Source organism: Poeciliopsis prolifica, unplaced genomic scaffold (genome assembly GCF_027474105.1).
Source record: "Poeciliopsis prolifica strain line A6 unplaced genomic scaffold, Auburn_PproV2 SCAFFOLD010, whole genome shotgun sequence".
Taxonomy (NCBI): Eukaryota; Metazoa; Chordata; class Actinopteri; order Cyprinodontiformes; family Poeciliidae; genus Poeciliopsis; species Poeciliopsis prolifica.
The window spans coordinates 7,155,098-7,170,096 of NW_026562385.1; the positions used below are offsets into that span (position 1 = coordinate 7,155,098).

General features: G+C 37.3%; 1 protein-coding gene across 1 annotated transcript in view; it reads right to left on the bottom strand.

The window, feature by feature from the left end:
• Positions 1-557: 557 nt before the first annotated feature.
• Positions 558-14,999, bottom strand: part of LOC129363650 (alpha-1,6-mannosylglycoprotein 6-beta-N-acetylglucosaminyltransferase B) — a 68,201-nt gene continuing 53,759 nt past the window's right edge. Inside the window, exons 15-18 of the mRNA XM_055035879.1 lie at positions 11,689-11,805; positions 9,156-9,230; positions 3,264-3,526; positions 558-2,758 (exon numbers count right to left, since the gene is read on the bottom strand). Coding sequence (XP_054891854.1) covers positions 2,560-2,758; positions 3,264-3,526; positions 9,156-9,230; positions 11,689-11,805 — 654 coding nt within the window. The 3' untranslated portion in view covers positions 558-2,559. The remainder of the gene's footprint in view (positions 2,759-3,263; positions 3,527-9,155; positions 9,231-11,688; positions 11,806-14,999) is intronic.

Consider the following 14,999-nt stretch of genomic DNA (forward strand, 5'->3'; position numbering starts at 1 on the left):
TTGCTTGAGGGCAGCTGGTTCCCATCTGCCACAGTCAGAGAGAAAGAGGTGGGTTATCGAGCCTGGACAGGTTGCCAGTCGACCACAATGCAGATTACAACTACACTGAGAGAAGAAAATAAATTATGTTTTATTTTGTTTTTTGTGGGGTTTTAAAAAGAACACCAAACACTCCTGAATATTAGCATAACTAGTTTTCATCCTCAGTATCTGAGGGTAGCTTTTCTTGGGAAAGATTGTGTAGCTGCTGTCAGTACTTCTAGGTATTTCCAGGCTTTTATTAATGGCCCCAGGTATAGAGTGAAGGTGAGTGCTTCAAATATTTTTATTATAGGCAGACTGTAAAACACAATGTTTCTGTGTGCCATTCTGGATAACATACGAAACAGAATGATGTCTGTTCTTATAGCAGTGCAGCAACAGATTGTCTTCACACTTAAGTGTTAACAATTTCTCTTAACAATCAATTTGACTTAACTAATTTTAGGTTAAATTAGATTTACCTAACCTAAACAAAAAAAAAGTAAAATAATAATTAAAAACACTTATTTATCAGATTTTAAAATTATAGATGGTTCCACTTAAAAGCATATTTTTTGTGAGTGAAAGCTGCACAAAGTGTGAAAAGTGAACGTGTTTCTTTCAGAGACTGTGAAAAAAATCACAGAAAATTGCTTGAAGTCATCAGTTGCCAAAGTGTACAGGAAACCTCACATGAGATCCTAAACAAAATCTGGTACCGAAAAATAAAAACAGCAAAAGCAAAGCACTGGGGAGAAATCAGAAGAAACCAACACTTTAAGTGAAATGCATGCTTTGATTGAAATCTCAAGCAGTTTTGAGGACCCAATCAAACAAGTTGGACAAACAAAACTGAAAAATAAACACCATAAAAAGTGCAGTGTTGTGAGATTGTCCGGTTTAACGCAGACAAATCACCAGTTGTTTAATGCAGACACTCTTATTGCGCAGTTACAGGTCGTTTATGACAGACCGATTATACTCAGTCGCACGCTGACAACTGCAGCCCTCCCTGTGAATGTCTGTACACTTCCATCACAGGCGCTGCTATTACATCTCCTGCAGAGAGAGAATAGTGTTCCCGTAGTCAAAAGTGCACCCATCTATCATCTTCAGGTATTTCACATAATTGAAATACGTGTAAAAGAACAGAAAGATCCAAAAAGTTGAGGAGAGCCACATGAAACCACTTACGATTTTTTAACCATGTTAGGCATTTTCAGAGAGTAGTCTGTGAAAAAAACAACCTCCTTTGATTAAAAATAATGTTAAAATGAAGCATAACATCCTGACAAATTATCAGAATAATTTTGAACAGTTTGTGAAGTTTCCTAATTTGCTTTAAACAAATAATGTTCACAGAGGAATGAGTCCAAACCTAGTTTTACAAAACAAACATCAATCTATCAGTTATTCATGCTGTATCTACCAGCCTCCTGGTTTTTCCTCTCTTAACTGCATTTTTTCCTCTCAACACTGAGATAAACTTTCCAGGTGGAATACGGTATTCATATTTAAAATTTTAAGTCCCAGAATTTTTTTTTTCATATATATTTATATCCTCCCCCATATCCTCACCTTTAATCCTTTAAATATTCAAAGCCTCACTACTGACTGCTGCCACACACATGCATTTTTCTGCAATTGGTTTCTGAGGATCAAGAGAAAATTTAATATTAGCTTAGAGATTATAAACTTGCGAGGAGAAATGGGCATATTGCGAAATGGCCCTTACCATCAGTCAAAGAGACACTTGCACTGTCATTAAAGAGAAAAAAAAAAAAACTGACAAATTCCAGCTCTGTCTTGGAGTACGTCTCATTAAAATCCTCTTATCTTACTGAATGGTTTCGGTGGTGGTGCAGCAGCAGCATACATGATAATGACTTCTGTGACACTGCAGCCATTCTTGGCATATTATATTGCCTATTTGAAAAGTGATTTAAATAGTTTGAAGAATTAAACTTTTAATAGTTTCACGAGCCCCACATGGGTGTGGGGCTTTATTTCAATGGAGTGTTTTTAAAAACATGTAAAATTGGCAACAAATTTGCCTCTTTTGTTTTATTAAACAACACTTACTGTATATTTACAAATATATTTCCACAGTACATGTAAAATAGTACATCTCTAAGTGATCAATGTCTTTGGGTGCACCTGTACACGTATCCATTCCCCACAACGACAGCGAGGTTTCACATAAATGCACATTTACGACATTTCTTCAAGAGAAAAGAAGAGATGATTTCTCTACGAAGTCATCTATGCAGTTACAGGTCATTTTTGTTTAATGGTGGCTGTGGTCGTACTTCAACGAGGTGAAACTTCAAAAGCGTTATATTCAAAAATACAATCATGCAATTCCCTGAGAGGTTGGTAAAACTCTAAGCAGCAAGTCCAAGGACAGTGGCAAATAGGTAAGTTGCTATATATGCAGCACAGCTCCTTCACCTCAAAATTTCCTTGTTTAAGGGTTTCTTCTTAGATATTTTCTTTACAAAAAAAAAAAAAAAACTCCCTATGTTGGGCCTTTTTTGGTCATAAGCAGTCCCTGCACAGCGCCACCTGTCCTTTGCGATAGTCCCTGCAGGGGCAAAGGCGTTGGTATTTGGGACTCGAGCCAGCGCAGCTGAACAACAGTGGATCGTGCTGCAGACTGCATTCAGCGTGCTCTGCAGAGAAGGCAGGAAAGAGGTGGTTCATCTCGGATTCCACTCCTTCACACTGGAGATCCAACCTGGGCACAGAAGTTAAAAAATGAATGGAAATCCTTTAATATGTTTGACATTATTGCTGGCACAAACGCCTTAGGAGATCCATGATTATTTGACATGCATATTTATTATTTATGTTCCAGTGCTGCCCTTAGACGCTCTTAGGGAGATAGGAAAATATACCAGTCAAGTTGTGCTGAGAGGTTTATCCCAATTTTTCTTTTTTGTAGCCTGATTTTAAAACTAAGCATCCAAATGAGGCATGAAACCCTTTGAGGTGGATTGTTTTCAGTAAATCTGTGGCACGCAGTTTTGAAATGGATCCAATAATACATTTAAGTTTGCAGTAATGGGGCAGATCATGCTTTAAACATTAAGCGAACTTTTCCATTTCTGTGTCAGCTGCCTTGTTATTGCATGCTGTGTCTTGGTGAAGTTACATCTTGGATGACAAGTGCTGTAAAAAGTAACTTCATTTAATAATGTTTTTTTTCACTATCCAAATGAAAGGGAAAAGAAAAAACTCACGAGCTGAATGCTTCTTTGATGTTGATAAAACGGTGCAAGGCAGGTTCACAGATTAGTCCTTCACTCTGGCATGCTTCCACACATGACTGGCCAGGGAGCGATGTCAAAAGTCGAAGTGCAGTAAGAGGAGGCCATGATGGAAAGGAGCTGGTGTTGGCGGCCCAAGTTAGCATTCTGGAGTTTGGCAAAGACAGAAAGGGACCTGACAGCGAAGCCCAAGATGTGTTTACTGGAGGAAATGGAATCTCAGGCGAGCAAAAGTCCTGCAAAGGTAAAGATAAAAAAAAAAAAAATACAAACACATTGTATATTTTAGATTATTCATATGACTAGATATTTTTCATGTTTTGTCGCAGTGCAATGACAAACTTTAAAATATTTTCTTGAAATGTTGTGAAAAGAACCAACTGATCTGAAAGAATGGTTTTCAAAGTATTTTTGCTATAGAAATCAAAATGGTGTCCTGTAAAACTGACATTCAGGCCCATTTACTCTGATAGCCACAAATCAAATCGGTGACAACCACCATTGCCTTTATCCCTCCTGAGTCAGTACTTGTTTTGAAAAGCCTTTCCTTACATTACTGAAGTACTTTGGAAGATGTCTCTATAAAATTTTCACAGAGAGACGCTGAGATTTGTGGCTATTTCTGTTTGGAAAATAGCTTAAGCTCTTTTAGTTTTGATGTAGAACTTGTCTGAACATCAGTTGTTTCCAGGCACATAGTGTCATTTCATAGCACAAACAAGTAACTAGTTTCTGTATCTGAGGCCTTAGAATTGGCTTCGGACTCTTAAAAACCTCCTACTCTTTTTAATACCCCTTTCAGGAAGTCATCATAACAATGCTTCTTCATCCTGCCCATTGGTGGTGTTTACTACTAGATGAAGGCCTTTTTTTAAATCAAAATAACGTATTTTTGATGAGAGAATGGTAAAACATGACAAAAAAGTAGAATTTACCCAAGACTTTCCATGGATTTTCAAATGGATTCAGGTTTGGACTTCAACAGAACCATTCTAATATGATGCTACTCTACAGTATACATGAATGCAATTTGATCTAAGCTGTTCTATTGCAGGTATTTCTGCATGTTTAGCGTCATGCTGCCACTAGGGAATGTAGTTTTCTAACCTGATGCAGTTGGGTTAAACTGAGCTTCTCATACAACCTTTTTCACGAAAGCCTGCACCACAATAATAATTAGAGTCTCTATAATTTTTCTAATAATTGTGTTTTATTTGTAATTACAGTTTATGCACCGCTTTAAATGGTATCACAGAAAAAAGCGCTAATTGTATCCGACACATATCCGTAAACCTCAGCCAATTTGCATGGATGCAAAAATGTCGCAGAAAAACAAATAAGATGTTGAGGCAGAACTCGGTCGCGGTGAGTCACCAGATTACATTTCCCCCTCTAGCTGGGCCTATTAATAAAACCAAGGTAATAACATTTCTCTGACATGTCCCTCTGGCCTCTGGACCCGTTTATTAAACAAGCTCTCCGTGCCCACAGGCAATAACCAAGCTTCCAATCTCCCAATCTCTGCTGCACCTCCTCCCCTAAACACAGGCGACATCTTTGATCCCTCTTCTCTCGCACACACATGAAAAAGTAAAAGGTTAGGAAGGGTACCAACTTCAAAATGTCATTTCTACATGTAAGATCTGTATATGCTTTCAATTATGCTTATGTTTATGCTTTGTGAAGAGGTTTTATTCGTATTAAATGAGGTTCCTTTATGTGTCATATAAATGTAATGTTTTTTGAATCACAGTCAAGGTGTTTTTCTGTGCAGCTGGAAACGGTGTACAAACTAATGAACATGATGTGTCTACTGCAGTAAGTTTCCAGGGTTGCTGAACTTCCACAGACAGTTATTTGGGAACTCGCTGTTTTCCCGTGGCCTTCCCTGCATGGAGATAGAGTGTTTAGTTTTCACCTCCCATAGACATTACAGTGAATGAGCATACAAGGTTTCCTATGTTTTCTTTTGTTTCTTTTGTTTGGTCTTCGAAGATTGAGTCTCCGCCTCGGTAGTAGAGAGAGATGAATAAAGTAACTATGCAACTCTGAGTTCCTCAGAGCGGATCCTAATTTGTGCCTAATGCAGTATATTTCTTGCTCTCCGTCTGCAGATGTTTTAAAGATTGTTTTTGCTCCCTGACTTTTGTCTGGACCTCAGTCTCTGAATTGTGCACTTCACAGCTTCTAAATAAGCTTTTCACAAGCTTTGAAGTTTTAAAGTGGAAATCCTCTTTAATCTTCGGTTTTCAAGGTCACTCCTCTAAAAGATAAGTACAAAGATTTAAATCGGGAAACGTTGACCAGTTGTTAGTTATGTATTCAGACATTAATACTGGGATACCACAAAGCTTTGTCCTCAGTCCCAAACTTTTTCTATGTGAATGAGAGAAATATGGATTCATAGACTTTCACTTTCCTCCAAAGATTTTCCGGTTTAAATGTTAGAAATGTTGATTCTATCATCACCTAGTGGAAGTGAAGGGTATTACAGTGATTCTGATTGGAACCCCAGAGTCAAAGTCAGAGAAAAGAATCCAGTGAACAAGTCAGCTGCAATGGTAAAATATTACCAAAAAGAGAAACCACATAGCTCAATCAATGGAAACACTTTAAATTTATAAGATATCATTGACACACTAGATGCATTCATCACTGAATGAATGAACTTTATGGATAAATGGATCTAATAATAACGATTCTGGAGTTGTACAAATCCACTATTGTCTTCTTTATTAAATTCACTGTGCATGATTTTACGCAGCTCTACTCGATTTCTTAAGTGACATTTAATTAATCAGAGCAACACAAAAGACAATCAGGCACAAAACAAGCACAATGTCCCCTCTCAATCCTGCCCAAGTTAATTTATTATTATTCAGACAATTGTAAAATAGTTCCTTATCTTAAATGTCAGATTTAGCATAAAAAACCTCCAATGTCTTTAAGATGTCCCTCTATGTTTCAATGTAGGCATCACTGAGGTGCCGCAGGAATATGCAGTGTGATGGTAACAGTGGGTCTGCAGCTCTGCCGGTGAACGAGAGCGAGATAACAAGGACGACAGGTTCAGGCAAGGCAAAAGATGTGTGGATTATGATAAGTTGAGCCTAAAACCGGGAAAAATCCAAACATGGGAAAGATAAAGTGAAAAAAGTTGAACAAACACAGATGAGTCTGAATGGAAGTTTGCACCGGGGATGGGGGTCATGCTTTCAGTCAGTCATGGTCAGTGAGCCGGCGTATTGGTGTTCTTTTTGACACAGGGGGATGCCGACAATGCGTGACAGAGAAGCTAAGATATTTCCTTAACCGCGCACAACAAAGCACTTTCTAAACAACGGAAGCCTGATGTGGCTGGAAGAGATCAAGGTCTACAATGTAAGATGTGTGTAGGTTTTATAATGAATACCATCTAGACTAAAGAAGCAGAACACGGAGATACACCTTGTTCTAATAGCTGATGTTTGGATCAAAAAGAAAAAAAGAAAAAAACAGTAGACGTTCGGGCAGTGCTTTTTTTGTTTTTGTCTGTCATAATAAAGTTTTAAGAGAACACTGTGGGAAGTGACAATGCATATATTACTTTCAGCAAGCAACTTAAAAGAAAGCAACAGGCGACACGGGAAGAGAGAAGGAAAAGTGAGAACTAAAAGAGAAACTCCTCATTACAAAGAAATGTAGATCAGCAAACCAGTGGACACATGCCTGCATAAAAAGAGAAGGAACTGTGCAGATGTAAAAATACATAATTAATGACTTATTCTTCAAAATATTTCTTAGAGCACATGCTGTAATGAAATAACTCTTCACACAAACAGACTAAACATTAACCACCATCAACGACACGTTTTTCAGCACGAAAAAGAAGGATCTAAATATTCCAACCACCTGGCATCTATTTAAAGTTGATCCAACTATAATGGTCGATCAACATCAATAATTAGAGTTTCTATGTTTTTTCTATTCTTTCTTCTAACTTTATTTCCAACAGTTACAATGATTGTTTTAGAGGAGGACCTCATCCGCAGAGAGCAGGGGTATATGTGAAAATCTGTGAATGCGGGTACACAGCACAAGCCAGATAAGATTATCCAGTAAGTCACAGCCGAATGAACCAGGCTCTGAACATTTTTTAAAGGTCAAAGCGGTGGAAAGCACGGAAGTACAGCAAGTTAGGCAACAGAGCAGCAGCTAAGACGATTTGGTCTTTTTGTTATAAAGCACTGCAGTTGCAGCATTGTACATGTTCTGGTAAAAAGACAGATACTGTTTGTTGACCAGTTTTATCTGAGCACTGAGATTGGATAAATCTTCTACTATGTGTTTTGTTTTGTTTTTTTGCTTAACATTTAGACTCATCTTGAAATTATCAGTACAGTGTGTTGCTGTGTAATTGGCAGAATGTAAGCAGAAGACCAAATCAATTTCACTTTAGCTGTTTTCATCAAATTTGATTTGGGCAGATGATGTGATCATCAAAATGAATCAGATGTAAACAACAGAGACTCATAAATAATACATTGTTAATAAATGCTAGTCATTTTAAAGTAACAGTTCCTAAATTTAATGTTAAATGTAGGTTGCAAAAGCAATAAATTATACACAGATAACTAAACAGAGGCATTTATTTTGAGTTTAGTCTCATCATATTTGACATTCTAAATATTCACATGTTTTTATCATGAACACGTGAACAATAAAAGTTCAATTTAATCAATTTTTTAGTCTTACTGGAGGCATCACTTTATAATTATCTTTATTAAACCCATGTTTACCTTTGTGCTTTGCAATAAATAGAAACATTTATTGCAGACAGCTATCACTCGCAAAACTGGTTATTAGATTGATAAAAAAATTATAATAATTATCATCAGTGGCAGTCTCAATGGAAATTAAACTTGTTTGAAGAGTGTTGTTAAATTTAGTGCCCAGAAAAATCTACAATTGTTTTTGTGATATTGTAAATCTGGTCATTTTTTCTCGTAGAATATTTATTTTAATTAAAAAGATTTTTTTTTCTATTGAACCCTGAAAGGCAAGTGAGAAATAGAAAATAAAAATTAGAAGCATGTTGATGCTGTGCACTTGCAACCACATTTTAATTAATTGCACGTATTGTTTTTCGCTATTTTAAAACATCTTTTCATCTTAGGAACAAGAGAAAGTGGTTTCTGGATTCCAGCCTTTGATTTTCCTTTTCATCTTTCAAGGCTAATGGTTTGACTTCAATGCATTATGAGGAGGAAAGAAGTAGAAAAAAAACAACCAAATAGAAACACGTGCCTTTCAAGAACTGTTTCTATTTTTCATTTAATTTCAAGTCTGGTAAAACAGTTGGTAAATGTTGAATTTCCTTATATACAGAAGGAAAGAAGATATTTTAAAAGTGGACATATGTCTTACATTATATGAACAATAACTTATACTAAAACTGACAGAATTTTATGTTTTTGGTTTTCAACTTTAATCTACATCTATTGGTCTTTTTAAGGCCATTTCAGCAGCTCCCTCAGCCAAGATGTAATATATATGGTAATATATTAGTTATTATATAAAAGCAAGGGAAAGAGCGCCCATCTTCAACCTCTGCCAAAGCTTAATATCACAAAGAGAGCATTGGCAGAACATAAATCTGAATCAATGTCAAGTTTATAGGGGGCTTCCTGCATTCTCCACCTTCCTTCAAAGCACCGTTAAATCTGTTCTGGCAAGATTGAAAAACTTTACAGGTAAACAGGGATGCAAACAGACAAGCCTGCGATAGTAAAAAGCGAAAACGTTCATCTTGCCATCGACTTGTTGGCGCAACCACGACACTCCCCTCCGAAACAGCAGGCTGCTGATGCGAGTTCAAATGCCCACCTGATTCTGAATGTAGGCATGAACCCTTTCAAGCATTCCCTCGCAAGTGTACTCGTAGGGCAGGAATGGCTCCACCTGCAGACACAGAAGAAACAGAGGAAGTCAGTCTGAATGTGTAGAGCCCAGCCGTTGTAATTACAGGAACCAAGCATCTGATAGTTAATCCTAGCTGACATATTCATTAGCGTAATTGTAGAAGACTTATATCATGCCACAAGCTTCACATAAAAATCAATGACCTAATACATCAAAGGTGGCAGCCTTGAAAATTAATTTCATTATTATTTTTGGCGATGACTATGTCAATATATCATACGATGGACTGAGCTGACAGCAGACCAAAAGGTCATGGAGCACCACAGATGGTGGTGTAATGTGGGTCCTGCTGGAGCAGCTATCGTGGAGCACTTTGGAATCCTGTCACTTGCCTTCTGCGGTTTGATGACAGAAAATGGCGCGAAATTCCCTGAGAAGAGCTGGTCAATAGCCCTTAATGCTATTTCTAATATTTGATGCAAATGGAGACCACAGGAAGAAAAGATGCACTTGAGTGAGACCATTCACGATACAACAGTGTCTGTAGATGTCTGGAAATACCACCTTTTGAAGAGGGTGAGGAATGATGAAATAACCGGATAAACTCTGTTTTGAAAGGAGAGTTTGAGGTGGTTCCTCTCTTTGATGTCGTACTCACCGTTTACCATCAGACCACCAGTGCATTTCTCCATTTAAATTGATCGGTGGTTCTTTCTAGCACTCTGTTGCTCTTAGCCACGTCTTATTACATTATTTTATCCAAGTTAAATGAAATGAAGCTGGCACTTCATCAGTTGTTTTGCAATGCAATCTGCCTTTTGGGCATCTTGTTATAATGGAATGAGAGAAAAACAAATCATGCAGGGTGATTTGAATTTCTGTGGAGAGAACTCAGAGACATGTACAGTAGATGAAATGTTAATCTGACCTACTTTTGATGTGGCAGGTTTTACTCTGTGTGCAACTTTTGTAGCAGTTTATTTTTTATGAAGAGAGATGGGAAATTCATAAATCTAGAAAAAAAATGCTTTTCCCAAAAGAAAGGCCATTTTGAATGACATTATATGGTACCCTACAAAATGTGGAGGAAAATACCAACACAACCGTCATACCTCTCAGAAAAGATGGTGTTTTAATTACATGTTTGCTGGTTTTTCTCCAATTTTATAACCAAACACTTGAATCAGTTTCTTCAGATAAAAGGAAAGGCCTCAAAAGATTAAAGCTTTTTATCTGAATGCACTTGCTGTTGCAATGTTGCTGTTGCAATGTGTTGTTTTTATTTCAATTATGGAGCAACATCTTCGTCAACTCTGAGTGCATTCTAGTGCATAAATTGTTTCTTTGTAGATAAAACTTTCTTTGCAGCTTGAATCATGTCCTTTGCTTTTATTGTGGAGTTGATACCAAATTTTTGAGACTACCAAGTGAGCGTTACATGTTCAACACTGAAAATACAGTTCAATATTGAATTAGATGTTTTTATTTAACGTTCGGATGTTAAATTGCATTTGCAAAGTAAACCTAGCTTTGCTTTGCATACTGTAAGCAGGTAACACAAACCATCCGTCATCACATCAATTACCACGTCGGCACAAATGAAAAATGTCACCAAGTGGACCAGTTGCTTGGCAACAGAGGCTGCAGGAACTTCTCCCGTTGCTGCAAGTCAATAAACAGTCCAACACAAGGCCCCTGGAGAAATATGAAAGTTTGGCTTTCGTTGGACAGATGACAAGACGTGATAATTGATGAGACAGCTTCAAAAGTCTTTGTGGGCAGATTTTGTGATTGAGCCAGGAAAGTTTTTCTTGGATTGTTGATTTAAGATGAAACTGACCAGCTGCTTGCAAACATTCATACTGGGCGAATAAAAAATAAAAAAATATTTGATTTTTTGTGAATTTATCACTGCTCTGTCATTAGTCATCTCGCATGTTGAGCGTTGCATATTCTTCCCCTTGGATCAGCACTTCAAGCATCTAACAGGGCAACGACTTGTACTTTGTTTTGCCTCTATCAGCAGGAAACACCTGGTTGGTAGAAGTGCAGATGCATCTCTGCACCACGAGAGGTTTGGCAGTGACTCTGGGTTGTTCTGGTGACAGATTGAGAACAGCGTGATTGATTCATTCGATGCAAAGCAAACAACGCTTGCTGCCTGTAGGGCTGGCCTCCAGAAAGCTGCTGTGTAAAGCCAGGTGTGGGCACAGTTTACCAGCAGAGCCACTCGATATCTCAGGCAATTAGAAGCAACGTGAGCTGAGAGGAAGCCAGCTAAGCAATTCTGCTGTAATGTCAGATGCCAAGATTAAGAGCTTTTATTAACGGCTGCAGGGTTTAAAAAGTGGGTCAACGCAAGCTGAAGGAGTTCATTATATCGTCACCTATGTGTAATATGCAGCCGTGTGCACCTTTGTTTACCGTTGATAGTACAAAAGCTTTATTTTGATGGATAAGTGAAGGTTTGGGTAGAAAACAGAACCAATTAACATACATTGATCTTCATGATCTCACGGATGGTGGCGTCAAACACTTCAGAGTTGTTGAAGTCGATGGTGATGACATGTGGCCTGCCGATATACTCCTCTGCGTAGGGATGCTGAGAGGACACCTGGGAGAGAAATAAATGGGAATTTTTATGAAAAAAAAAGTCAACTGCAGTTTAATTAAAGTTAAAACAAAGTGTTCTCAGTGGATTTTCATATTTACTTTTTGTCTTAATAGATCCCCAGATTTCAGTGTGTCTTATTGGGATTTTGTGTGCTATCCCAAAACTGCAAAGTGCAAGAATAAGTATACATGATAATATCTGTAGGGAATAAATTATCATTTTGTATTCATTTCCCATGTGTCAATTTGTTCAGTACTCCAAGTACAGCAAACATGTTTTTAGGGTATGTTTCTGACACTTTTTTTTTCCATTTACTTTTTGAAAAATAGCTTATTGTCAGTCGAGCTTTAGAGCAGCATCACTAAACCTCAATTTCAAAGTCTTGCTAAAGATTATCCAGAGACTGGACTTTGACTAGTCCACTCTAATACATAAGTATTCTTTGAAGTCTTTGTCTCCTTTTATTGTCCTGTTTTAACAAGTTACACATCATCTAACAGGATTGCAATGCATTTAGTGTCATATATCTTCCCATCAACTCAGTATTCCTGCCTCTACAGTCTCCTCACAGTATGATGCTGCCACCACCATGTTTTATGGGAATTGTGTCCTGGTGCAGATGTTCAGTTAATTTTCTGTCACACATACATGTTCTTTTTGGACCCTATATGGAAAAAAGGACTGCTGAGTGCTTTCTTTCAATAATATTTTGTTTTCTTGCCACTTTTGTTTGAAAGACAGATTCGTGGAAATGCATGATTAATAGTTGTACTGTCTATGTTATTAATTAAGTGAGTTTTCAAGCAATTAGAAACTATCAGTCGAAAGGAGATGTTGAAGTTGAGAGATGTTGAACACAAATCTCTCAGAATGGTATTCAGAAAAATGTTCAGAACTGTTCTTTCCCTTTCCAAAGGCATTTCTACTTTTACTTAAATTCCCAGCAGAGTAAATTGAGTTTTGAGGTTGTGATCTCATGAAATGTGAAGTGAACTAAGAGGTATGAATATTTTTGCATATGTAAATAAGCAGGCATAGTAAGTACGTACACCATCTTTCTGTTTCCTATGTATCAGGATTTTCCTTTTGGCAGTTTGCTACTCTGGATCACGATGCCAAGGAAAATAAACAGTAATTATTGTGGGGAAAAAATAACTCTTGCTGCCCATTAGCCTGGAAAAGTGATTTGTACGACTTATTTAAGAATTAATCTGGAGTTCAGTGAGTGGAGAAAACACTCAAGTCAGCTGCAAAAGATCCTCACACTGAATATCTGACCAAGTTTCCCTCCAAGGTCACACTGTGTGAAGCTGAACAACATTGCAAAAGACTAATGTCCGTGGGTGAGACCAGGATTTCTATCTGTTTTTTATTTTTTAACAGAGATACGTGTGGGAGTTTCGATCAAATGTGCCCCTGAAAAATCTGACGGGATTTCCATTTAACTCAGCCTTTTGAATGTATTGCACTTTTTTCACCGTTTTTTCAAATTTTTTTTTTTTTTTTTTTTACAAATTCAAACAACAGATATAAACATAAGAAGCAGCAAAACCTAAATTGTACATGGTAGATGTATATATTGTTGTTGAATACTGTATATGCATTTATTGCTCTACACACAATTATTGCACATGGAGTTTTATAATGAAAATCATCTGTCATTTCGTGGCAAGTTACATTATGTGAACAAACTCACCAGTTACAGGAAATAAAGCTCAGAGAATAAGTCAGCCTAAATGTGGGCGGGTTTAAATTATGGATACCTTCCCTTGCAAAATATGCTAATTTTGTGATATACAATTATATTAAAAAAATTGCTTTCTGTAGAAGGGACATCACATTTATATTTAAAAAATAGATAGTAACAGTATACGACATAAAGCAGGATAACAAATAAAATGAAATAAGAATGTGGGAATATGTATTGTATTTACAAGGGTATGGCAGAAAATTTCTATCATCCAAAATCAGCCCAGTGCATTCCAAGAGGACTATGTGACCTAGCTGCATACAAGTTGTGATGCAAATTGTACAGGCTACAAAGGCTGCAGTTCATAAGGTTGTCTTTTGGTGCAGTTGAAGAGGCGTAGGTAGTTGGAGGATGGGGAGACAGGAGGAGCTGGAAGAACTGTCAAGGAAACGCAAGAGGAGAAAGAAGAAGTGATATCCCTGACATGTGAATAAAGTAGCCCACAGTTGCACGAATCACTTTGCTCTGAATGCAGAGTGCTGGCAGAGTATTACTTTTTAAACATAAAAAAAGTTATTAGCTAAAGTGCAAACTGCAGATATATATTTTTGATAAAAGATTATAATCCAAAGAGGAATTTCTTCTTATTTACTTTGCATTGAATAGTAAGCCATTGTTAAGGCAAAGATGAGTTTGCAAAGAAGGTCAATGTGACATTTTATATCGCACAATTCTTGCACCGAGCTGTGCCTTTATGATGAAAAACGACGTGATGGGGGGCTTGTGCCCCAGAAGGGCTCTATTTCTAGCAATGCTCCCACCCTGGAGCGACATCTCAGAGTCTACAGGCCCCGGTTAGCATGATAAATGTTAAAGTTTATGACAGTTTAATTAGAAAAAAAAGAGACTGAACAAGTATGGCTTGCTTCGGAGGGCTGTCAGCAGAGATGAGTTTCTTCTCCATATAAAAGACTGTGGCAACATGTCTTACATTTGCAAAGTGAGATCTTGACTAACCACCAATAACATCTTGTAGAGTGATTTCCTTTGGACAGATGACACCAAAAAGCAGATGTGTGTTTTTATGCACAACCCAATTTTGCTGAAGACTAAACACAGCCCATCGGCTCATGCAATCCTTCACATGTGGCGGTGGAGAATTAATGATTTGGGTTTGTTTATTACAGTTTAGTTCAAGTCAGTAATGCCTTGTTAGCCCCTCATAAAAGTAGATGTTATAATAACTTATGCATTGAAAGAGTTATTTTATATGCTATGTGTTATTATAGAAGGTTCTCCAATGGTGGGCTGTTTGCAGTGACTGATTAAACATCAGCTTATAGATATTTGATTGTTAGACTATTGTGCTGTAAAAAGAATGCGCCAGTTTCCATCATGGATTTTAGTTTATTAGACTTCTTTCTAATCACAATCAGCTCTAGACTCCAAAGCCAAACCCAGAATATAATTGGCTCTGATACCAAGACCTTCTGACAGCAGAAGA